The sequence below is a fragment of the Oryctolagus cuniculus genome, chromosome 2 (assembly GCF_964237555.1).
Source record: "Oryctolagus cuniculus chromosome 2, mOryCun1.1, whole genome shotgun sequence".
NCBI lineage: Eukaryota > Metazoa > Chordata > Mammalia > Lagomorpha > Leporidae > Oryctolagus > Oryctolagus cuniculus.
Genome location: NC_091433.1, coordinates 17,584,002 through 17,608,162, shown reverse-complemented (window position 1 = coordinate 17,608,162; position 24,161 = coordinate 17,584,002). Strand labels below are relative to the sequence as shown.

Below are 24,161 nucleotides of genomic sequence, written 5' to 3'. Positions count from 1 at the left end.
TTTGCAAAATCGTTACCTATAGGCACCAAATTTCTTTTTCCTCCTTTCTTATGTACACCCTACCTTCCCACACTGCTGAGAAACTGAAGTCTCTCTGAATTAAGATTCAATTTTGGAAATTTCTGTGGTCAAGTACTCTGTAATTTCTCTTCTGAGACTTCCTGCCTGTTTATTAGAAACATGTTTTCATTTATGTCTTAAAATATTTAGAGTGAGCACTTTTAAAAGTTTGCCTGCTAATTCCAGCATCTGGGTCAATTGGAGGTCATCAATACTGAGTACTTCTCTTTTGAATATGGTGTATATTTTCTTGTTTTTTAAAAAAACTTGGTTTATTTGTGTCATAACGTTGAGCTACATCCTGAACATTATGACTAATTTGCTGTAGAGTTGGGAAAGTATATCCTGTGGGCCGCGTCTGGCCCACTGAGCCCGTGAACTAAGAACAAATGACTGCATTTATGTAAACACCTACATAATATCCTTAATGTTGCTTCTTAGCCAGTAAAGCCTAAAATATTTACCATCTGGCCCTTGAAGAACAGATTTGCTGACCCCTGTCTCTGAGTTTACTTACAGTCCCCCCAAAGAGAGCTGATGTGTATTTGGTCAAGTAGTTAGCTTGTCTGAGCTCAACTCCCAGCTCTGTGTCCTCTGTTAGGCGACCACTGGAACCTTAGTATCTTCCCTCTGTGTGTCGTTCATGGGTCAAGGAGAGACCTGGATGGGTTTAATAGATGGGAGTCCTAGCCGGGCTCCTTCCTACTGCTCTCTTCGAGACTGCTCTATTCAAAAGTTGCTATTTGAGGGGACCTGCCCTTAGGTAGAAGCCATTGCACATCCTGTCTGTGTTTGCTCCTCTGTGCCACTCTCTTCTTCCTGGTGATAATGGCCTTCAGTTCCTGCCTACTTTTTGATCATTCTTCTTGCATTCACACAGTTGTCACTTTTTAATTTTCCCACAGTTTATAATGGTTAGCTGTAGGAATGATGGTTTATATGAGCTTCTTGGCCATTACTGGAAACAGAATTCCCATCATAGGGGATAAGATTGTTAAAGTTGATATATTCTTTGTTATACCAGCTGCACTGTGCTTATAATTCCATGGCATATGTATGTATGTATATATGTCAAAACTCACCAGACTGTACACATTAAACTGTTCATTATATAAAGAAAATAACTCACATGTAATATAACAATAAAGCTTTAAAAATAAAGAGCCATTCTGGATAAAAGATTTGATTATTTTGAGAATTCTTAAGTTGTGCAACTATAAAGTTAGTAGATTTATAGTCTATTTGTGTATTTATTACTTAAGTTAGTCTACATTCTTACAGTACAAAAAAATAATTCTAAGGATAACAAATTAGTGTAACATTTTTGTTGGTAGGGATATTTGAGTCAAAGGAAAATCTTTCTCATGAGACTCAGAAGTCGTTTAACCACAGTCACCCCAGACTAATCAAGAATTGTAGAAGAAAGCATACTATTTTTGAATCGGGTAATGTGGGATGTTTGTTGATTGCTTATTGGTCTCCTCATATCCTTGATCCTGCATCAGAAAGGGCCCCACTGGTTGTAGTTTTCTTAGAGGTGAAATTGGAATGGCTTCTTTTTCCTTATGTCTTCAAGTCTACTACCTTGAAAGGACTGGAAATCTGATTCCAGTGATTGCTTTTTGACCACTGAAGGCATCGTAAAAGCTGTGCACAGAGAGGTTTGCAGAATGCAGTAGGGCTGTAGTTCCTGAAGAGGAAGCTTCAGTGCCTGGGGTACCACCGTGAATTCACAGAAGTGCTCCAGGAGTTTTAAGGGGTACTTTTAAATCAGTATGTGTTGGAGGCCATGTAGCTGCTAGCTCACATAGGTCACAGCGTCACCATTATTAGATCATGCTACATCCCCTTTGAGGGTATCTGACTTCAGGATGCTGGGGTTCAGGCTGTTACTGGGGTCCCCAGTGAGTACTGTGTGAAAATTATTGTGGAACAAGAAATTAGGATGTCTTCCTCTGTCCTGAGTCTGAGGTTTGATTATGGGCTAGGTATCAAACAGGTACCCACATCCCAGTAGGAAGTAGTTGTCATTATTGAAGAATGAAATAAAATTCTATTTCAAATTTATATGTGTTTTTCTTTTTTCAAATGGCTACCAAGTTACTAGGATAAAGGTACACAGTTTTGGCATTTAATTTAGTAGTCAGATCCACCAAAGGCAATTTTTTTTGGATTAGGAACATCGTGGAAAACTTTGAGGATTCTTTACTGAGGAAGTTTGAGAACCTCTGAATGCAGGAATGCTTTTCTTTGCCACATGTTTTAAACTTCTCTTGCTCGTTCAGTAGAGCCACATAAAGCAGAATGTTAGGCAAACTTTCTGGGTTATTGAAATTTAATGTCAAACTCTTTTTTTCCCCCTTTGGTCACTTGATCTTGAAAATAATAATTATGATGTATTGATTTGTTTTTCTGATTTATTTAGTAAGATAGTAAATGATGATTCAAATGCAACAGTGTATCACATCTTTGCCGTGGCCATTGATGATTTAGGAGACTGGACAAATGTATATTAACTTAAGGACATAATTGTATAAATTAATTAAAATGAAACATGCTTTATGTCTTATTATCATTTATGTCTACATAACTGCAAAGGATAGTGGGTCATTGGGAGAAATAAAAGCTAATTGAAGGTTATAACATTTGTTCATTAATAGATTTTCTGTTAGAGAATTATGACTTACTCTTGAAAGAGGGATTTACTGTCAGCTATTTAGAAATGTAGCTATTTTACAAACTGAAATACACCTTTCCAGGGAGAACTTCTGTGACAGCATAACTTGGTGATCTGTTCCATCTTACAGAGATTTAACTGATTGTTTTTAGTATAATTCCTTTTTCACAAAAGATTTTACCTTAAATTTTTTCTTCATAATGTTATTTTTGTATCTTCATGCCTCAGTATTTTTCTCACAACCTCCGAGAGGGAAGGTGTGGCTTGGAAACCTACGTGTTGCTAGAGAGCACTGTGGTGTTTCTGCCGTTGGGTGCTCCTTGCTCCCTACTGTACCACGTTCTCTCTGTTTCTAGGAGAATTCTCTGTACTATGTTGCATTACAGCTTACTCATACTTCTTTTGCTGCTCTTATCATTGTCTGGACTTGCCAATGAAGGAGTTAAAAGAAAGGGTCAGTTTTATTTTTACGTAACAATTGCTGGCCTGCAATGGATATACGTACATTATTTGCTGAGTGTTTCAAACCTGTTTGTGTTGTTTGCCCCTTTGCCTAATTATATTTTCTTTCTTTTAAAATCTCTCTTCATGCAGTGCCCTAACCATTTCTAATATTCAGGCTGGATCAACTGGAAATTGGGGCTGTCATGTGCAGACTAAACGTGGGAACAATACGAGAACTGTGGATATCGTGGTATTAGAAAGCTCTGCTCAGTACTGTCCTCCAGAGAGGGTGGTCAACAACAAGGGTGACTTCAGGTCAGTGCCATGCGGAGCCCTGGGAAAGTTTGTCCGATTGGCTTCCAGTTCTCCTCCTCCTCCTCCTCCTTTTTCTTCTTCCTCCTCCTCTTCCTCTTCCTCCTCCTCTTCCTCTTTTCTTTCCTCTTCCTTCTTTTCTTCTTTTTTGAGTTACTTATTTTAAACGCAGAGTTAGAGAATTTCCACCCATGGTTTCACTCCCCAACTGGCTGCAATGGCCCAGACTGGATAGGCCAAAACCAGGAATCTGGAACTTCATCTGGGTCTCCCACATGGGTGCAGGGCCCCAAGCACTTGGATCATCCTCCACTGCTTTCCCAGGTGTGTTAGCAAAGAGCTGAACTGGAAGCGAAGCAGCCCAGGCTTGAATGGATATAATACAGGATACTGGCATCACAGGCAGAAGCTTAACCTGCTGTGTCCCATAGTACTGGTCCCTCCCCCAATTCTTTCATTCTCAGAGACACATAATTGATCTCCTATACTCACTAACAAAATTTGAGAAATATGTGTATACATATATGCATGCATGTCCTTATAAACCTGCCTCATATATCTTTTAGATTGATGGCTTTTAGAATCGAGTGTAGAGATTTTAAAAAAGATTAAAAAAAAGACTTGCTGATTTAGTATCTCTAGAAGTAGATTCATTTTTAACAAATGGTTTTCTTGGTAGAGGTTAAGAAATGCTATTTTAGTGGTCAGTGTTGTGGCACATCAGGTTAAGCCACTGCTTGTGATACTGGCCTCCAGTGTGTGAGTGGCGAGTCCTGGCCGCTTTGCCTCTGTCCAGCTCCCTAATGTACCTGCCACCCTGTGGGAGACTGGATGGAGTGTGCCTCCTGGCTTCAGTCTGGCCTAGGTCTGGCCAGTGTGGCTATTCAGGTAAACCAGTGGATGGAAGACCTCTCTTTATGTCTCTCTCTCTCTCTGTCATTCAAATAAATATATAAATATTTCTTTAAAAATACTTTTTAGGGAAACATTTTGAATAAAATAGTACAAAATTCGGATGGATTAATGGTACTTCTGTTTCTTAAGAGCTCCTTTATGGGTGAGAAGGGCTTGCATTGCTAACTCACTTGGAACTGTTAGTTGAATAGAAGTCATAATTAGGAGGAACACACACCTAATTTTCTTCTCCTGTTCAGTTCTTTTGTCAGTTAAGCGAGAAGTACTTTGGGGAATGAAAGTGTTTGGGGGCCTGAAATACGGCCAGCTGTTAAAATCATGGAGGGTGGGGAGGGGTGAGATGTTGGACTTTGTGTTAAGATACACAAACAAATAAGTTTTTTCAGAAGTGTAGAATTTGTGAGCAGTAACAACTTTGTAGACTCTCCTTACTATCATAGCTCCTTTCAAACATCTTTAATTTTAATATTTACTTGATGTGCTTTATGTTCAGAGATTTTAATGAGTTTAAAGTTGTTTTCCTGTTTAAAACAACATAAAGGGGCCCGCACCATGGCTCACTTGGTTAATCCTCCACCTGTGGTGCTGGCATCTCATATGGGCGCCAGGTTCTAGTTCCGGTTGCTCCTCTTCCAGTCCAGCTCCTGCTGTGACCTGGGAAGGCAGTGGAGGATGGCCCAAGTGCTTGGGCCCTGCACCCTTGTCAGAGACCAGGAAGAAGTACCTGGCTCCTGGCTTCGGATCGGCGTAGCTTCAGCCGTGGTGGCCATTTGGGGAGTGAACCAATGGAAGGAAGACCTTTCTTTCTCTGTTTCTCTCTCTCTCTCTCACTCTCTAACTCTGTCAAATAAAAAATAAAACAAAAAAAAAAAAAATAAAGATTGCTTAACACCTGGTTTACATTGTATCTGACGATACTTTTGCTACCCACTGGCTGTAACTCTAGCCTTTTTATTTTTGTTTTGTAAGATTTATTTATTTATTTATTTGAAAGAGTTACATAGAGAGGGGGAGAGAGAGAGAGAGAGAGAGATATCTTTCATCTGCTGATTCACTCCCCAGATGACCATAATGGCCAGGGTGGTGCCAAGCTAAAGCCAGTGACCAGGAGCTTCATCTAGTTCTCCCGCATGAGTGGCAGTGGCCCAGTGCTTGGACTATCTTCCACTGCTATTCCCAGGCCATTAGCAGGGAGCTGGGTCAGAAGTGTATTAGCCAGGACTTGAACCAGCACCCATATGAGATGCTGGTGTCTCAGGCAGCAATTTTACCTGCTACACAACAACAATGGCCCATAACTACAGTCTTTTTTTTTTTTTTTTAAGATTTATTTATTTGCAAGTCAGAGTTACACAAAGAGAGGAGAGGCAGAGAGGGAGAGAGAGAGGAAGGTCTTCCATCGAAGGTTCACTCCTTATTTGGCCACAATGGCTGGAGCTGTGCCGATCCAAAGCCAGGAGCCAGGAGCTTCTTCTGGGTGCCCCACACCGGTACAGGGGCCCAAGGACCTGGGCCATCTTCTACTTTCCCAGGCCATAGCAGAGAGCTGGATTGGAAGTGGAGCAGCCGGGTCTCAAACTGGCACTCATATGGGATGCCAGTGCTTCAGGCCAGGTTGTTAACCCGCTGTGCCACAGCGCTGGCCCCATACCTACAGTCTTTTAAGTGAGAAAATTGTTTGGTGTTAATTTTTCAAATTCAAGGTGAACCAATAATAATATCCTTGGCTGAGCTCTTTTTCATGGCTTTTTTTGGTTTTGATTTTTTTAAATATTCCTGACACGAGCATATGGAAATCAGCATTGCCAATGGCTATATCTTTTATATATGTTAAAATATTGATCTATAATATTTGTATTGCATACTTTAAGGTGATATATATAATACTGGTTAATTTTGGTACATGCAGCATATCTTTAAAGCATATTATGTTTTTGGTTTATGATGGATTTTATTTTACTCATAGCTTTTGAGTGTTTTTCATTTTTAAAATAGAAGAAAAATTTAAATACTTAACTAGTGAATGAATTATTTAGCACTCTTTCAGATATTACACATTTAAACTTCCACTGCATTAATAAGATTTAGTCTAGTATTGCTTGATCTATTATGCAGTTTTTAGTAATCAGTTCTATTTTGGGGTGACTGATACTGTAATTTAGTAGTTCCTGTGTTATGTGACAGCTATAGCTTGTATTAAACGTGTTCAATTTAATTCCCAGTTTTGGAGAATTAGGGCCCAGATAATGAGGTTTTTTCCTGACTCAGCAGTGAGAATCCATGTCAGTTGGGCTGTTTTGTCACTGGTGTTGTGAGTGGCTTCTCCCTGAAGAACTCAGCTGCAAACTGAGGTTGCTGTGGTGGTGGGGTCTTCATAACCATGTCCAAGGTCGGTAATTTGCAGGGAGGCATGGGACTTGGCATACAGTTGTTCTCACACTGAGATACCTTACTGCGATGTACATAGAGCCTACACCCTCCAGTAGGAAAAAGGCAGCAACCTTTATATAGTGTTTCTGCCCAGGGCAGCTCATTAGGGACTCAGCGCCCAGAGTTTTTCCTGGGAGGTGATCATGGAGTCACTGTACTTGGCATGCCTCAAAACTCCAGACCCCCAGGACAAAAGCAGGTTCAGCATAAATCACTCTGCCGTCCTAACCACCCTTACCCATTAACTGCCCGTAGGTGTACCTCAAGCCGTCAGGTTCCCAAACGTGACTTGAAGGGCTGATCTTTCTTGGGATACCAATCTTGGACCTGCTATGGTGACTTATTTCTTCCCATAGGCTAGCTCTTCTAAAAACCATCAGGTTCTGTTTATACTGGGTAAGGTTCTGACTTTATATATTTAATGGTTACATAAGCCAACAGAGATGGCAGTCATTGAAACAAACAAAACCATTTGTTGTTTTACTAGGTACTGTATGATTTACCTATCCATAGCAATCTTTAGAGCCATTTAGAAATTTATTCTAGAAAATTGTTTTACTCTGTTATGGTGTTGAAATACACTCATTCAGGGCCTGTGGGCTAAGCCACTGCTTATGATGCTAGCAGCCCATATTGCAGAGCTGAATCAAGTCCTGACTGCTCTGCTTCTGGTCAGCTTCCCTCCCCTTGGGAAGGCAGTGGATGGTGGCCAAGGTGCTAGGGCCCCTCCGTCCAGGTGGGAGACCAGGAAGGAGTTCCTGGCTTCTGGCTTTGGCCTGGCCCAGCCTTGGCTGTTGCTGTCATTTGGGGACTAAACCAGTAGATGAAAGACCTCTCTCCTTCTCTCCGCATTTACATACATACATACATATGTATATACGCGCATCTTTAAAAAAATGCAGCTGGACAGGTTAGTCCAGCTTAATTTTTTTCTTTAATATTTTGGTCTTTATTCTTAAAAATTAGTTTTGTTTATTCCTTTTCCTTGAATTGCTCTATGGTTTTGCTTGATGTGTCCTAATCCTTGATGTCTTAGCCTTCAGTTGCTGTACTTGATTTGCTTCTTTCATGTAGCTTTTCATACACCTTCTGTCTATGTCGCCCTAGGTGGCCGCGGACGCTGGCTGGCATTACCGCGTATCTGCAGTGCACACGGAACACCCACGGCAGTGGCATCTACCCCGGGAGCCCACAGGATGAGAGAAAGGCCTGGCGCAGATGCGACAGAGGTGGCTTTTGGGCAGATGATGACTATTCTCGATGCCAGTATGCAAATGACGTCACCAGAGTTCTTTACATGTTTAACCAGGTAACTAAAAGGCCTTCAGACTCACTCAGGTTCCTATTAAAATGCGATGCTCGCAGCAACTATGTAGGATATTCATTTAGGGGTGAGTGTTTGGCCTGATGGTTAAGATGCTGTGTGCAATACCTGCGTTTTAAAGATTCACTTACTTGTTTGAAAGAGTTAGAGAGAGAGAAGGAGAAGAGAGAGAGAGATTGATCTTCCATCCACCGGTTCACTCCACAAATGGTGGCAGTGGCTGGAGCTGGGCTGATTGAAACCAGGAGCTAGGAGCCTCTTCCAGGTCTTCCACACGGATACAAGGGCCCAAGCATTTGGGCCATCTTCTTCTGCTGCTTTCTCAGGCACATTAGCAGAGAGCCAGATCATAAATGGAGTAGCTGGGACTTGAACCGGTGCCCCTATAGCATGCTGGGGCCACAGGAATACCTGCATTTCATATTGGAGTGCCTGGGTTTGAGTCCTGGCTCCAGTCCTCATCCCAGCTTCCTGCTTATGCAGTGGTGACAGCTCACGTAAGTGGGTCCCTGCCACCTGTGGGAGAGACTTAGCTTGACTTCACTGGTGCTGGCTTCATCCTGGCCCAGTCCTGGCTGTTGTGGGCGTATGGGGAGTAGTCCAGCTGATGAGAGTTCTCTTTCCCTCTGTGTCTCTGCCTCTGGAGTAAATACATTAATTGAAAAAAGCCTAAATACATGAGATGTTTCTGTAAAAAACCACTAAAGTACAGATTTGAAATGATTGGGAACAGAAGTATTTCGGATTTGGGAGCCTTAGGTTTTGGAATATTCGCATAGACGTTGCCATTGAGCATCCGTAATCCAAAAATGCACCTTCGAAAATACTCTGAAATTAAACACTTAGTGAACGCTGTATCTTCTATAAAAGCTTCTGATTTGGCAGCATTTTGGACGTTGGATTTTTGGATTAGGAAGGCTCAGCCTGGATGAGGATTTGGTGTTTATACTTGATTCATCTCTCTTTTTTTAAGATTTATTTATTTATTTGAAAGTCAGAGTTACAGAGAAGCAGAAGCAGAGAAGGAAGTCTTCCAGCCGCTGGTTCACTCCCCAAATGGCCACAATGGCTTGAGCTCTGCCTGTCTGAAGCCTGAAGCCAGGAGCTTCTTCCAGGTCTCCCACACGGGTGCAGGGGTCCAAGGACTTGGGCCATCTTCTACTGCTTTCCCAGGCCATAGCAGACAGCGGGATCGGAAATAGAGCAGCTGGGTCTTGAACTGGTGTCTGTATGGGATGTAGGCATTGCAGGCAGCAGCTTTGCCCGCTATGCCAAAACGCCCTCCCCAATACTTGATTTATGTTTTTTGGGGATCATGTCCTAACTGGTGCTGAAGGCTCACTGTGGCATTTTTTTTCTTAATAAGATTTATTTGAGGGGCCAGCGCAGTGAGTTAAAGCCCTGGCCTGAAGTGCCGGCATCCCATATGGGCGCCAGCTCTAGTCCCGGCTGCTCCTCTTCCAGTCCAGCTCTCTGCCATGGCATGGGAAAGCAGTAGAGGATGGCTCAAGTCCTTGGGCCCCTGCACCCATGTGGGAGACCCGGAAGAAGCTCCTGGCTCCTGGATTCAGGTCGGCACAGCTCTGGCCATTGAGACATTTAGGGAGTGAACTAGCAGAAGGAAGACCTTTTTCTCTGTCTCTCCCTCTCACTGTCTGTAACTCTATCTCACAAATAAACAAATAAAATCTTTAAAAAAAAAACACAAAAGTATAACATGAATAGAATAAAAGATAATTTAAAAATAAAAAGATTTATTTGAAAGACAAAGTTACAGAGAGAAAGGGAGAAAAAGAGAGCCAGAGAGATCTTCCATCTGCTGATTCTCCTAGTGGCCGTAACAGCCAAGAGCCAGAAGCTTTGTGTGGGTCTCCCACGTGGGTGGCTGGGTCACAAGTACTTGGGCTGTCTTCTGGTGCTTTTACCAGGCACATTAGCAGGGAGCTGGACTGAAGTTGAGCAGCTGGGACTCGAACCAGCACTCACATGGTTGCTGGCCATTCAGGCAAGTGCTTGTCTGCTACGCCTATGACATCCTTCTTTCTAGCCACAGCCTGCCTTCGTTTGAATGCCATATGTCATCTGTATCCACCAGGCAGATCCAAGCCATCCTTACAGTCTGCTTGGGAAGCCACTTCTTGGGTGTCTTCTATAATCCCTTTTTCAAAACTGACTCGTTAGACTACTCGTACTGCTTCTGTGCCTTTCAAATATTTGCTTCTTGCGTCTCTGCAAGCCTTTGCCAGACGGTGAGGATCTGGAAGATGGCTTCCGTGTTACACATTTTTTTTTTTTTTTTTTTTTTGCTTCTTAGCACCTGGTCTAAGCTTTGTGCAGTGACTGGTGCTAAGTCAGTGTTTAAGTTGATAAACAAATGTCAAAGATTGCTGGCAGTGCGTGGCAATAAAGATTAGTGGCTCACTGCGTGGTCCATCGTCTTGTCAGTGTGAGTTCCAGGGGAGGTATCGATCGCTCCCAGCTGGAATACTCGGGAAAGGCTTTACTAAGCAACCTGTACTGAGGTGTGTATAGAATTTATATACAGAGAGGGAGACGTGGGGCAGCCTCCACCTGCACTGCTTCCCTGCATTGCATTCCATCCCACATTTGGAAGATTTCCCTCTGGTTAGGGTCCGTTAAGACTCCTTCCAGCTTTCTCAAGTTTGGAGAGCACTTAGAAACCGTCATGACGAGCACATGAAGAGTTTGAGTTCAGCGCAGTGTTGGGACAGGCAAACTTAAATTGTCAACATTTTTGGATCATTCTGCCGAGTGCTCTCTTCCCCTCTCTTTGTTTTTCCATAGATGCCCCTCAATCTCACAAATGCTGTGGCAACGGCTCGGCAGTTACTTGCTTACACCGTGGAGGCAGCCAACTTTTCCGACAAGATGGATGTTATATTTGTGGCTGAAATGATCGAAAAATTTGGACGATTTACCAAAGAGGAAAAATCAAAAGAGGTATTTTTCTAAGTTCAGATTTCTAGCACACAGTATCAATAAATGGTAATGGGGTAGTGTGGAAGCTGTGTATTTTGACGCTGGCTAATTTTTTTTATGCTGGCTATTTTTCAAGGAAATATGCTTTTTGGTTTCCCAGACTGCATTTGAGAAACTTCTGCTGCAGCCATGAGAGTGACCTGTTTGATGGTGGGAGGCACGGAGGTGAACAATCAGTTTTTGGACATGAAGGTGTCATGATGTCAGAGCAGCCCGTGGGAAAGCAGCCTTCTCCCTCCGTGCTGGGTTATCCCAGCTGCTTACTGTCGGGCCTTCTGGGGACCTTGTCCACACAGCCATCTGCCTATCTTTCTTAATGTCACTCAGGTCTTGTGGCACTTTGCCTAATTGGTTTTATAATGTCCTGGAGAAGTCAGAGGCTGTTTAGGAACTTTTTTGACATTCCAAATGATTGGAATACACAAGTTTGGAAAATTGAGTGACTTTATATTTTAACAAGGCCACATTCAAACTCCAATATGCTTGTCAGGATAATAACCCGTAGAGAAAAAGAAATGATGGTGACAGTTCTTCAGAATGAATGAGCTGCAAGTAAACAATGTGTTCCATATGTTTTAAGAGGCTGAATCGATGTATTGTTAGCCTGCAAGTTTGAGCTGTGGGGGAACATGATATATCCTGTTTCTTCTGTGATACAAACACTTGCACAGAAATGAATTTTATTGGAAGAAGGAAGTACATCAAGTAGTTAAACTACATCAAGCAGTCAAACTGAAGGCCAGTGAAAATTAAGTGATTTGTCCAAGCAGGGCTCAAAGCAGGCCTCAGGCACCCTCCCTGGCTTCATTCCAAAGTGACGTTCTGCAACATGACCCTGACCTTGTAGTGTGGTGCTGCCCTGGCTTCCCTTGTGATGGAGAACGCACTGGGCTAAACAGAGTGAGTGATTTATGTAGGACACCTCAGCTCCTTTAAAATAATATTGCTACCAGGTACAGCATATACTTTGCTTCCCTAACTCAGTTAAGCAAGGATGTATTGATTTATTTATTTTTGATGTAAAATGTCTCAGTATCTCACAGTTCGGTAACACATTTTGGAAATGGGTCTCTAGTACGTGAGGCCCCGAACGTGGCAGGCGATCGTCACTAAAGGCAGGAAGATAGATGTGTATGTCAGTGGGACCAGGCACCCGGCCACTGAACTTCACATTGGGAGAACATTGCAACATTGCTATTGAAACTTCAGAGACCACGGTTTTCCTGCCACTTGATTGTGTCTCTGGGCCACAGTCCATTTCCTGGGGTTTTCCTAGCACTGGGAGAAGCCTTTTGGAGTCTGGTTTTTTGGTAACACTGCTCTCTGTTGTTGCTTATAATCATAGGGTGGCTGCCCGCATAATTAGTAGTCATTTCTGGAAGGAGAATGTTTCCAGTTAGGAGAATAATTGTCATGACATCTGGAATGTAAGCATCGGAAAAGATTTGGTCAGATTATAATGTGTGCTTCTTCCTGTGCTGTCTGGATTTTGATGTGAGCGACTTTTGCTATGTTCCACCCAACTTGTGGAGAGCAGTGCAGTGCCCAGAGAACTGCTTGCCAGTTGTGGACGGTGGTGTCCTTAGAGTGCCTTGTTGAGACCTGAAAGCAGACGTGTGTTGGTGAGTTAGGCATCAACCACAGGCATTCCCTTACTTTCAAGCAGGATGGTATTTGCCTTGTTTGACTTGAAACATTTGTGTATACAAGTGAGAAGATACAAATGAAACACTTTTTCAAAAACAGTTGCAAAGCTTGCATTTAGTTTTATAGGGTTATGAAATTTAACTTTCTTAGGATTCCAGAACCTAAGAAGGAGGTCCTTTTAAAAAATTACAGATGCTTTCGTTACATGTCTAAATGTTTGGTTTGAAGGAGTTTGGTGTCGGTTTCACACTGGTCAATACAGTATGGTCAAGTAATAACTATCTCCATAAACAAGAAGAACTTATTCGGGATAAATAGGTGAAGATACTGGTAGAGGAAAAATACTAGGGACCGAGTGATGGATGTGTAAGTGTAACGATGCAGTGTTCCTGTGATGCAGTGAATCACATCCTGTCCAATTTGTGGAATCGTAAACCACAAGGCTTAGTTTTCACCAGTTATTATTCTAGTGAAAATAAATGATGAGCTTTGAGGGCTTGGACTTCTTTCTTTTAAATTGCAGAGGCTGAGGCAGACAGACAAACAGAGCTTTTTGACTGCTGGTTCACTCCCCAGTTGTCTGCTTCCCAGGACAGTGCTTTGCAGAAACTCAGGGTGTGGCTCCTGAGGATTTCCTGGACGTTTCTCAAACTTGGACTTGCCGAGAGTCCCCCGCAGGGTGGGTCAGAGCCAGAGACTGCTCCTGTGCACCCACCTCCTCCTAGTTTCTGATCGAATGGGTCTCAGGAGGATTGTAAAATCCGCATTTCTAGTCGTTTCCAGGGGATGCTGGGCAGTTTATCTGTTATACTTGTCAAGAACTACTGTGTATCTTCATTCCCTATCCTTATATTGTTTAATTATTTTTCCTTTAGGTTAGATTTGTGTTTTGTTTTGTTAAAGAAAACTTTCTTTAAAAGGTTTAGAGATAGGGAAAGACATACAGAGCAAGGTCTTCCACTGGTTCTTTTCTTAAATGCAGGCAGTGGCCAGGACTGAGCTGAGGATGAAGCCAGGAGGCAGGAACTCAAACCTGGTCTCACATGTGTTTGGTAGATCCCCACCCAGTGCCTTCTCTGTCTGCATTGATAGGAAGCTGGAATCAGAGGCTGGAGCTGGATACTGAACCCAAGTACTCTGATGTGGATGTGGGCATCTTACCGATGATGATAAATGTCTACCCTTTGTGTAACTTTTTAAAAACTTTTCAAGAACCTTTTACTGGAAAATTTTGATAATATAAAAGAAAGAATATAATCGTTAATATCTATTTATATATCTCACTTAGCTTCAACAGTTTTTAGTATTTACCAATCTGTTTTACTTGGCTACTTATTTTAAATATTTGTTTATTTGAAAGGCAGATTACAGACAAGAGGGAGAGACAGAGTGAGAATGAGGGATCTTCTATCCGCTGCCCACCCTCAGATGGCCACAACAGCCAGGTCTGGGTCAGGCCAGAAGCTAGGAGCCTGGAACTCCATCCAGGTCTCCAGTATGGGTGGTAGGGGCCCAAGTACTTGAGTCTGTCATCTACTGCTTTCATAGGCTTGCTAGGAGGAAGCTGGATGGGAAGTGGAGTAGCCTGGACTGGAACTGGCACTTGGATAAGAGATGCTGTCATGGCAGGTGGTGGCTTATCCTGCTATGCCTCAACGCTGGCCTGTCTGCTTATTTGCTTTATCCCTACCTTCTTTCATTCTCAGTGCTGGAACATTTAAAAGCAAACCCTATCTTTCATTCACAATTTACTGTAATAAAAAGGACTTTAGAAGTTGTTACCCGAACTAAGTATAAGTTTTTAATGTCATCAAAAATATAATTTATATTCAATTTTCCTTGGTTATGGTTTCTTAAAAATGTGGACCTTATCTCTGGTAACTTCACTGAATTCATTCATATAGTTTTGTGGTTGGTTAGCTAGGATTTCCTAGACAGAGACTTGTGTCCCCAGCAAATAATCACTGTTTATCTGTTCCTGTGTCAGAGTTATTGCTCTGTCTTTGTACAGTGGCGAGGACGTGCAGAGCAGTATCGGAGGCATTGAAAGTGGTCTGAACTGCCATTGGGTGTGATAAGTGCTTGTTCCTGCCACATGCCCCCGGGAAAACCCAGGGTGGGGGACGCTGCCGTTAATTCTTACCTTGAGGTTTATGAGAACCCAAAAGTGATGTGAACTTTGACCTCAGTCCTTCATGAGGTCGACTTGGGTTCGCAAATTGTCAGAGAAGAGTTTTTTTTAGCCTCCTCTTACATCAAGACCGGCCCACTTCCCTGCTGTTCCCCTCTGTGTGGCCTGGTCAGTGCTGGTCAGCACTGCTGCTGGGGCTCCCGCTCTCCTGGTTCTCAGTTTTGTAAGAGTCAGGGGAGGGCTTCTACTCAGGCCTGGATTGGAAGCCAGCCCCTGGCGGCCAGGGTTCAGCCTCCTTGCTGGTGTTTTGCTGTTGGCCTCTCAAGGGGTCTGTTTGCTTACTGCTCTGCAATGCATTTGCAAAGCTGTCTTTTCCTTTTTGTGTTGCTCACTTTTTGTAGGAGAGCTGACCAGAGTACTCAGTCTTCCCTACTTCCAGAGAGGGAAAATGCAGTTCACTGTTGTAATCCTGAAAAGAAAACAGAATTGTTTTCCTTGGAAGTGTTGGAGAGAACCCTAGGCCAGAAGCGTTTCCATTAGTTCTGACGGAGTCGTGGAGGTTGCCCTTTAAGTTGTGCCTGTCATGAGTAGTGCACCTCGCGTGTTCGAGGAAGCTGTGACAGAAGCCTCTTGGCCTGCCCTGGGGAAGTGCTCTCCTGGGCATTGTGAGGGTGAGGTTGTCTGTGCCTCGACTGGAATCGCATCCAGAATCAGTTTTTCCCCAGTCACAGCAGCAACACATGTTTTTCAACTTTTGCCTCTTTCTTCTCTGCGGCCTATGTTCTCTCTGTATTTGTAGCCTGTTGATAAAAGAATGACCTTTTTAGTTTTGCGTTTTGGTAAGCTACCTCAAATCCTCTCTGTAAGGAAGTGGAGACTAGCTGCAGTAATTATTCCAGGCAGTGCTGTTTCCACCTCCTGTCCCTGCTTTTCCCACACGTTCCTCAGCTCCCCATCCACTTCCTCTTCCTTCTCTGTATTCCTCCTTTACCAGGACCTCTGAGCCTTAGTCTGCCCTGAGTTGTGAGGATGATCACAGGCAGACCTCAGCGGAAACATGCGTTGCTCGAAGCCTCCTGGGGATCCCCCAGCACTCAGGACACTGAAACCTGCCATTAGTGACATAAATGCACTTTAAAAAAAAATATTTGTTTATTTATTTGAAAAGCAGAGTCACAGAGAGAGAACGAGAAAGGTCTTCCATCCGCTGGTTCACTCCCCAAATGGCTGCAATGGCTGGAGTTGCGCTGGAACAAAGCCAGGAGCCAGGGGCTTCTTCTGGGTCTCCCATGCAGGTGCAGGGGCCCAAAGACTTGGGCCATGTTCCACTGTTTTCCCAGGCCACATCAGAGAGCTGGATCAGAAGTAGAGCATCCATAACCCAAGCCAGCACCCACATGGGATGCTGGCACTGCAGGTGGTAGCCTCACCCACTACGCTACAGCGCCAGCTCCCATAAATGCACTTTTAATTCTTGATTATCAAAACTGAGCAATTTCTTCATCAATAGAATTGGGATAATGGCATACTTTGAGATAGGTATGATCTTAACAGTGTACTTGATTTTATAGCTAGGAGACAGCCATGAAGACTGCTCTAACTTAATACCAGTGTTGATTATGATGATGTCAGGTTTGGATGATGACATGCCAGTTCCTGGACTTCTCACGTCATCTTATTGGCTGTCACAGAACAGTTGCCCAGCTTGCTGTCCTACCTATACAGGACTGAAATTCTTGCTTTTTTAGTTAGACATCCCTTGCCACCCAGGACTTGAAAATGTGAAGTATGGGAGAAGTGTAGATTGGTTAGCTTTTCTCAAAAACTTCATGATTGCTTAGTTGATACCTGCTGGGTGTGTGAAGATGAATCTTTTGGCTTTTCTTTTTTTTTTTTCTTTTGAATTTATCATGGAATGAGACATTCTGAGTACATCTTATTGGATATACTGGTCCGATTTTACGAGTGAGCAAACTGACTCTTGGAGAGGCTAACTGATTTGAACTCTTAACCTAGAAATATTTTTAAAAGTTTTATATAGGGGCTGGCGCCATGGCTCACTTGGTTAATCCTCTGCCTGTGGTGCCAGCATCACATATGGGTGCTGGGTTCTAGTTCCGGCTGCTCCTCTTCCAGTCCAATTCTCTGCTGTGGCCTGGGAGGGCAGTGAAGGATGACCCAAGCGGTTGGGCTCCTGCACCCACATGGGAGACCGGGAGGAAGTGCCTGACTCCTAGCTTCGGATCGGCATAGCTCCGGCCATAGCGGCCATTTGGGGGGTGAACCAACAGAAGGAAGACCTTTCTCTCTGTCTTTCTCTCTCACTGTCTAACTCTATCTGTTAAAAAAAAAAAAAGTTTGGCTTATTTATATATTTGAAAGGTTGAGTGACAGGGAGTCAGGAGGAAAGACAGAGATCGTGATCCTCCAGCTGTGGTTCAGTTCCCAAACTCCCCTCACAGCTAGAGCTGGGCCAGGCCAAAGCCAGTAGCCATAAACTCCATCAGAGTCTCCCCTGTGGAAGTGATGAACCCAAGCACATGGACTATCCTCTGCTACTGCCCAGGCACAGTAACAGGAAGCTGGATTAGAAGTGGAGGCGGGACTCCATCCCAGGCCCCTCTGACACAGGATACATGCTACGTCCTACCTAGGAGTATTTAACTCCAAGGCACATAAATATTCTCAGGTTTAGACACAAGACTTATGTATTAAAATCAGGTATCATCAAATTTAGTGTATACATTGTCTGTTTAATGTGATAACATTAGAAATTTGTGAAATTTATAGATTATTTGACCTAATTCTGATCAAAATTCCAATGACATAAGTGAAGAACAGGAGATACTGTGTGTTTTACAACATACGACATTGAACGCTTTCACTGTTACGAACATGGCATTTTTGTTTCTTCCCATTTTGTCTCTGATAAAGTACATTCACAGGTGTTCTTTGTTGGTTTAGTGTGACAGGTGCAAGAGCAGGTGCCTCATTCCTTCTGACCCTTTTGTGGCTGAAATGGCCTTCAGGGAATGAGGCCAAGGAGAAATACTGGGCTTTGTAAATGCCAGTTGTACTTTTTAAACTGTCTCTGTGTGTCAGATTTCAGGAATACCTTTTTAATCCAATGTAATTTTTCAGGCACTGTTATCCCCTTTGTGTCTTTTCTGGCTGCTGTGACAGATTCAGAACTACCTCTGTAACCAAGCTACAGGAGCATATAGCATTTTATGATTATCTGCTCTAGGGAATGTTTTGGCAACAAATCCCTTTCCTCACTCCTTAGCCATCTGACGTCAATAATGAGAAAAATGGCTTGTTCTTAGCTAAGGCAATCACTCTTGTTCGCTCTGTCGTCTTAGAGGTATTTCTTTTCTTTACGATTATGAACACCCAGTTACATTCCTTTCCTGACATTATCTAGTAGAGCAGAGCCGTAGTTCTTTGGTCATGTAATTACCATAGTGTTTTTTTTTTTTTTTTTAAGGAACGATACCATGTCTAACAGGTCTTATGTCGAATCCTCCTGAAGTCCATGTGTTTAAAAAAGCTTAGTTGCAACTGTGCTGATCTGTAAATACCTCATATATTTCAGTGGAAACTTAGAATCAGTACTGTATTTTTATCTTTTCAGTTTTTCAGCAAATAGGAATTTTATTTGTAATAGAGCGCTTGATCATATCATCTCTTTTACCCATTTTATGTTTGTACCAAACTGTGAAATAGTGTCAGAATAATAGATAAAAGCGTAACTGAATTATTCTGGTGACTGAATTCTCATCAAGAATTGGGACTTTTTTTTTTAAAGATTTATTTATTTGAAAGGCAGAGTTACAGAGGGAGAAGGAGAGAAAGCTTTTCTACCCACTGGTTCACTCCCCAATGGCCACAATAGCCCACTGGGCCAGGCCTAAGCCAAGAGCCAGGAGCTTCTTCTGGGTCTCCCAGGCACTTGGGCCATCTTCCGTTTCTTTCTCAGGCCATCAGCAAGGAGCTGAATCAGAGGTGGAGCAATCAGGACTTGAAGCAGCACCCATATGGGATGACAGCACTGCAGATAGCAACTTAACCAGCTGCACCACAGTGCTGGCTTCAAGAATTGGGACTTCTTAGTCCAACTTTTGTTGGACTAAACAACTTGGACAGATTCCATAACTGCTATATCAAGAGTTAGTACCTCGCTTTGTAACTACAGGAATTAGGGTTTCTAGTAGAATGGCATTCATCCACTGACCAGTGTGTTAGGAAAATACCCATGATGCTCATCCTCCCATGAGACGTTCAAAATGAACCAGCTGAGGATCTACAGAGCTTGATTATAAACTCTTTAATTTGTGTTAAAACCCATTGTATTAATTTGCATTTGTATGGTAATTAATTTGTATTAAACCTATTGTATTAATTAATCTTCTATTTGTGAGTCCATACAGATAGGGTCTTTGGATTAAATTTCATTATTCTTTGTTACTACCCTGCTGATTTCCTTGATAGCCATTAATGCAATTTAAGCAACTTTTTAAGAATAGATTTCCTTGCTTGTTTGGTATTTTCTTCACTAGACTAAAAGCTTAAAGATAGAGCTTCTAACTTTGTTTCATTGCTGTATCTCCATTGCTTAGGGCAGTGTCTGGTTCACATTAAGCCTCAATTAAAATTTAGTCCATATACATTGTAAATGAACAATAATAATAAGCATTTGAAGTGGACATTCACAAGCTGTGAGTAAATGAACCTCGATGTACTGGCTTCTATACCAGGTTTGACACTAGTGGATAACGGTGTAAGCAGACACTGTGGTGTCCCACTCTTCAGATGTTTACACTGATAATAAAGTGAGGAAATGATTGTGATGTGCTGTGGCAAGGGCAGTGCAGAGTCAGGGGAACTTTTCACTGGATCGGGGGGGAGTGCTTGCAGAGGAGGTAAGAGGCAATTTTGTTAAATTGGTTCTCTATATAGGAACACAGTTTTAAAACGTGCCCCTCTTACCACTCCTTTTAGACATCACCTGAAAAGAGAGATGTATTTTGGGATTGAAATGATTTTTTTTAAAAGCAATACAATAGCAGGCAACTTTTACTTTTTTGAGTACCTACTATGTACCAGGCTGAGATTCAGGAACCTTGTATTTGCTACTGGAACTTAATCTGCACAAAGCTTAGAAAAAAAAGACAGGACTGTTAGTATCCTCTTTAGCAAATCAAGTCAGTGCAGATGCAGGGAGATGACATGCCTGGCTCAGGTAGCATTGGTCAGCATTGGGAGTCCTGGTCTTCAGTTGTGTGGTTGTGTCACCCTATGTTCAGGATTGGGATCTGGGAGGTTTCTACGTGCCTGCCTTCTTTGTAAAGTGACCCCTGCACTGGCTGGGCTGAACTTCTTCCAGGCCCCTCTCAGCCCTTATGACTGCACATTCTGTGATGTGTACAGATTGAGGATCTCAGCTGGGATCTTCTGGGCTGCTCTAAAGACGTCTGTGAAGATAGCCCGAGCTCTCAGCCTTGGCACAGGGGCGTCCTACCTTTGATTAGAGGCAGGACCAATCAGCATGTAAATCCTCTCCTGCTACCTCTGGAATGTTTTTGTTGCTCTTTCTGCCACAGATGGTAGAAGTCCCCTTTGAGCATTTTGCTCCACAAAGACCCCCGGGACCCCAGTGTGTCTCCTTGTGCCAGGACAGTTCAGTGCATTTCTCTGAGGTGGGACACACAAGTCACGGTAAGCAATAGTTGAGTTTTTACCAGCATTACTGACAGGTGTTTCCATCCGTAAGTTACAAAGGGAGCTAATGAAAAGAAACCCCTTGATGAACAAGTAAAGCAAGCAGTGGGAAAGCGAGCACCTCCTATGATCCATTTATTTCGTGGCCCTGGGCCTTAAAGCAGTGTTGGATTTGGGAGGAAGGAAGAATGAGTTCACATGTATAAAGTGACAGAGCCGTGGGATTGCACAGCACAAATGGGAAAGCAGCAGCAGTTGGACATGCCTAGAATTTTTAACGTGGCAGGAGACTAAAGAGGTAGGCAGGGTGTATTTTTAATAATAGTAGAGTTTGATTTAAAAAGAAGTGTTTATCAGTGGTTTTCCAGACAAAGAGATCTTTTTATTGTCGTCTGATGTGACATTTTTTCCTTAAGTAGTCTAATTGCCTTTTCTTTTCCTTCAATTTAAGCTATTGTTGGGCAGCCTTTTCAGTAGGCATGTGCAGGCTACTTAGGTACACTGTTTTGAGTGAAATCAAATGGCCTTAATTGAAGATGCCATTTATGTCTGAAGATGTTTTCATGAGATTCCTGTTGGGGTTTCATGTGACAGTTTAGACTGAAGGCCAATCTCATTGTCTCTCTGGGATGTTGATTGTGTAAAACAGCCTGTGCTGGTTTTCAAGATCTTTCTCTTTTCTCCTGCATGCCCACTAGCTAGGTGACGTGATGGTTGACATTGCAAGTAACATCATGTTGGCTGATGAGCGTGTCCTGTGGCTGGCACAGAGGGAAGCTAAAGCCTGCAGTAGAATTGTTCAGTGTCTACAGCGCATCGCCACATACCGGCTGGCCAATGGGGCTCATGTTTATTCAACAGTGAGTGTCACATTATCATACGCTTCCAAGGGAAAAACTCATTTAAGGCAACTCTCATCCAAATGAGATAAGTCTCTTCCCATGGTGGGGTGGATGTATTCTGTTACTGCTGACGAGTACTGAATTTCTTTCACTAAAACATTTGAAAAGTTGTTTGTTTTCAAGTACTCTGTTTTCTTGGTAACTTTCTTACTCTGTAATTTGAATGGTTATGAACCGTCTCATCCGTTGAAATGCTCTCTGTGACGGAAATGAGAGTGCCCAGTGTTGCCCTGCTTGCACATGCAGGACATCGAGCTGATGCTCTGCCGTGCACCCTGAGGGATGTGTTGAGAGACTGCTTGACTGCCTGCCCAGGCTTCGGTCTCCAACGAGACTGGGGATGCCCACCAGCACCTGCAGAGCTACTGGGATCTTTTAGTCAATCACTCTCGGGATTATAAGATAATCAAATGTAATCGTCATCCAAAGAGTGTTCAACTTTGTGCTAAATTGGACTGTTCTTCATTTCTTTGGATACTACTTAATTTTTCTTCTGAAAATACAGTAAATATGACAAATAATGTGTTATTCTATTAGTAATCATATTCTGACCTAGTCCATTGTTTTTGTTTCCCAATTATTTTTACTGGTTCAGGTGGAATAGAATTCTGTACATCCTCCTGTGAATTTATACAATTCATGGTTACTTTTTTTCATTGACTTCTGAGTTTTTTTTTTTTTTTGGTTACACCATGTTTTATTATTTCTTTTGCTCAACTAATTTTTGTATTGCTTTCCTGAATAATAAGCACAATGGAGGCCTAGCATGGGTGCTGTTCTTAAATATCATTTGGATCATTTTCCTCACAGATAACAAATTCCGTGACCCTGTTTGATACTAGATTGTCATTTTTTGGTCATGCTTGGTGCTGTCTGGCTGCTCGGACCCTTTTTAATCCCGTCCTTGAGTCCTGCTTATGCATCTGGAACAACTTCCTTTTTTTCATATAAGGAACAAATTTAATGTATTTCATATATATACATTTTTAAGAACATAGTGGTACTTCTCACCCTTGTGTCCCTCCCTCCCTCCTCCTTCCTTTCTTTCTTTTAATTTTTGAGGTGAAATACTTTCAGTCTACTTTATAATCAAAGTTTAATCCTCCACTAAATAAAGAATTCATTAAGTAGTAAGTAGAAAAACCACCATTCCTCAGGAGTATGGATGAGGGCTATAAACAGTAATCAGATCTGAATTATTGATTCTTCTGAGACCTCAGTGGTATAAGAAAGGTCATGGTGAGTATTTACATGCCACTTCACAAAAAAGTTGTACTTCTGCTTACACCAAAGGTGATACTTCTTCAGTGAAGTGTGCCTCACCATATTAGCTTGCTTTCTTATAACTGGGGTCACACGTGTTGGGCACGAGTAGTTCTACTTTTCAGCTCTGTTGGTTAGGCACTGGGTGGGCTAAGCAGGTTGGATGCCTTTTGAAATGCCTGCATCCCATGTCAGAGTGCCTGGGTTCCAGTCTTGACTCTGCTTCTGAGTCTAGCTTCCTGCTGAGTAGCACTCTGGAGGGAAGCCAGTGATGGCTCAAGTGCTTGGATCCCTTCCAGCCTTGTGAGAGGTTCAGACAGAGTTCCAGTTACCTGGCTTAGCCCTGGCTCAACCCTGGCTCAGCTCTGGCTGTTGTCGGTATCTGGGGAGTGAACCAGCAAATGGAAGAACTTTGCCTCTGTCTCCTCTCTGACTTTCAAATAAATAAAAGTTTTTTAAAAATTTTAAGATTCCGAAAAACAAAATTCACCTTATTGATTCACAAAATTTAAATCCTGGGCTGGTGCTGTGGCATGGTAGGTTAAGCTGCCACCTCTGGAGCCGGCATCCCATATGGGCACCGATTTGTGTCTTGGCTGCTCCTCTTCTGATCCAGCTCTCTGCTATGGCCTCTAAGAGCAGTAGAAGATGGCCCAAGGACCACCCTGCACCCACGTGGAAGACCCAGAAGAAGCTCTTGGCTCCGGGTTTCAAATTGGCTCAGCTCCGGCCATTACAGTCATTTGGGGAGTGAACCACCGGGTGGAATACCTTTCTCTCTGTCTCTCCCTCTCTTTGTAACTCTACCTTTCAAATGAATAAATAAAATCTTTAAAAAATTTAAATGCTAAGACTTTTCACAAGTGTATGTAATCTCTGAGGCAAAAACTGGTGCAAGGATTTCTTAGTCTTAGAAAGTTTAGGAACTGCTAACTATTTCCTAACACATACTAGGGTTCTTCAAAACAGTTTCTGGAAAAATGGGATTAAAAGATACGTTTATTTGGGTGCAGAGAGTTTTGAATCTGTGAGCATGTGTGGGAGGACCTTCACACAGTTCACAGCAAATGCATTTTATGAGAAAACTATGCATGGATTTGAAAATAATTTCCATCAAAATAAACGTAATCTTTAATTCCATTTTCTGTGAGCCTTTTACAGTCCCCTCGTGTATGATACTTGCCAAATTCTGTTTTACTCTTCATATTAAAAAAAAATTGTATTTTATCTCCCTAATAGATTTTTAATCATCCTACACCAAAAATCCCATGCTAAACTGTTACTGTAGGGTACTGAGAAAGGTGACTTCCCTGTGTGCTTGCACAAGCTTAATCC

General features: G+C 42.6%; 1 protein-coding gene across 2 annotated transcripts in view; it reads left to right on the top strand.

Moving 5' to 3' along the window:
- The window catches only part of ADGRA3 (adhesion G protein-coupled receptor A3), a 139,770-nt gene that overhangs the window by 74,422 nt on the left and 41,187 nt on the right, over nt 1-24,161 (top strand). For both annotated transcript variants that reach the window (XM_008274595.4, XM_070069597.1), the window contains 4 exons: nt 3,332-3,496; nt 7,946-8,147; nt 10,968-11,123; nt 21,360-21,521. In XM_008274595.4, coding sequence (XP_008272817.3) covers nt 3,332-3,496; nt 7,946-8,147; nt 10,968-11,123; nt 21,360-21,521 — 685 coding nt within the window. The remainder of the gene's footprint in view (nt 1-3,331; nt 3,497-7,945; nt 8,148-10,967; nt 11,124-21,359; nt 21,522-24,161) is intronic.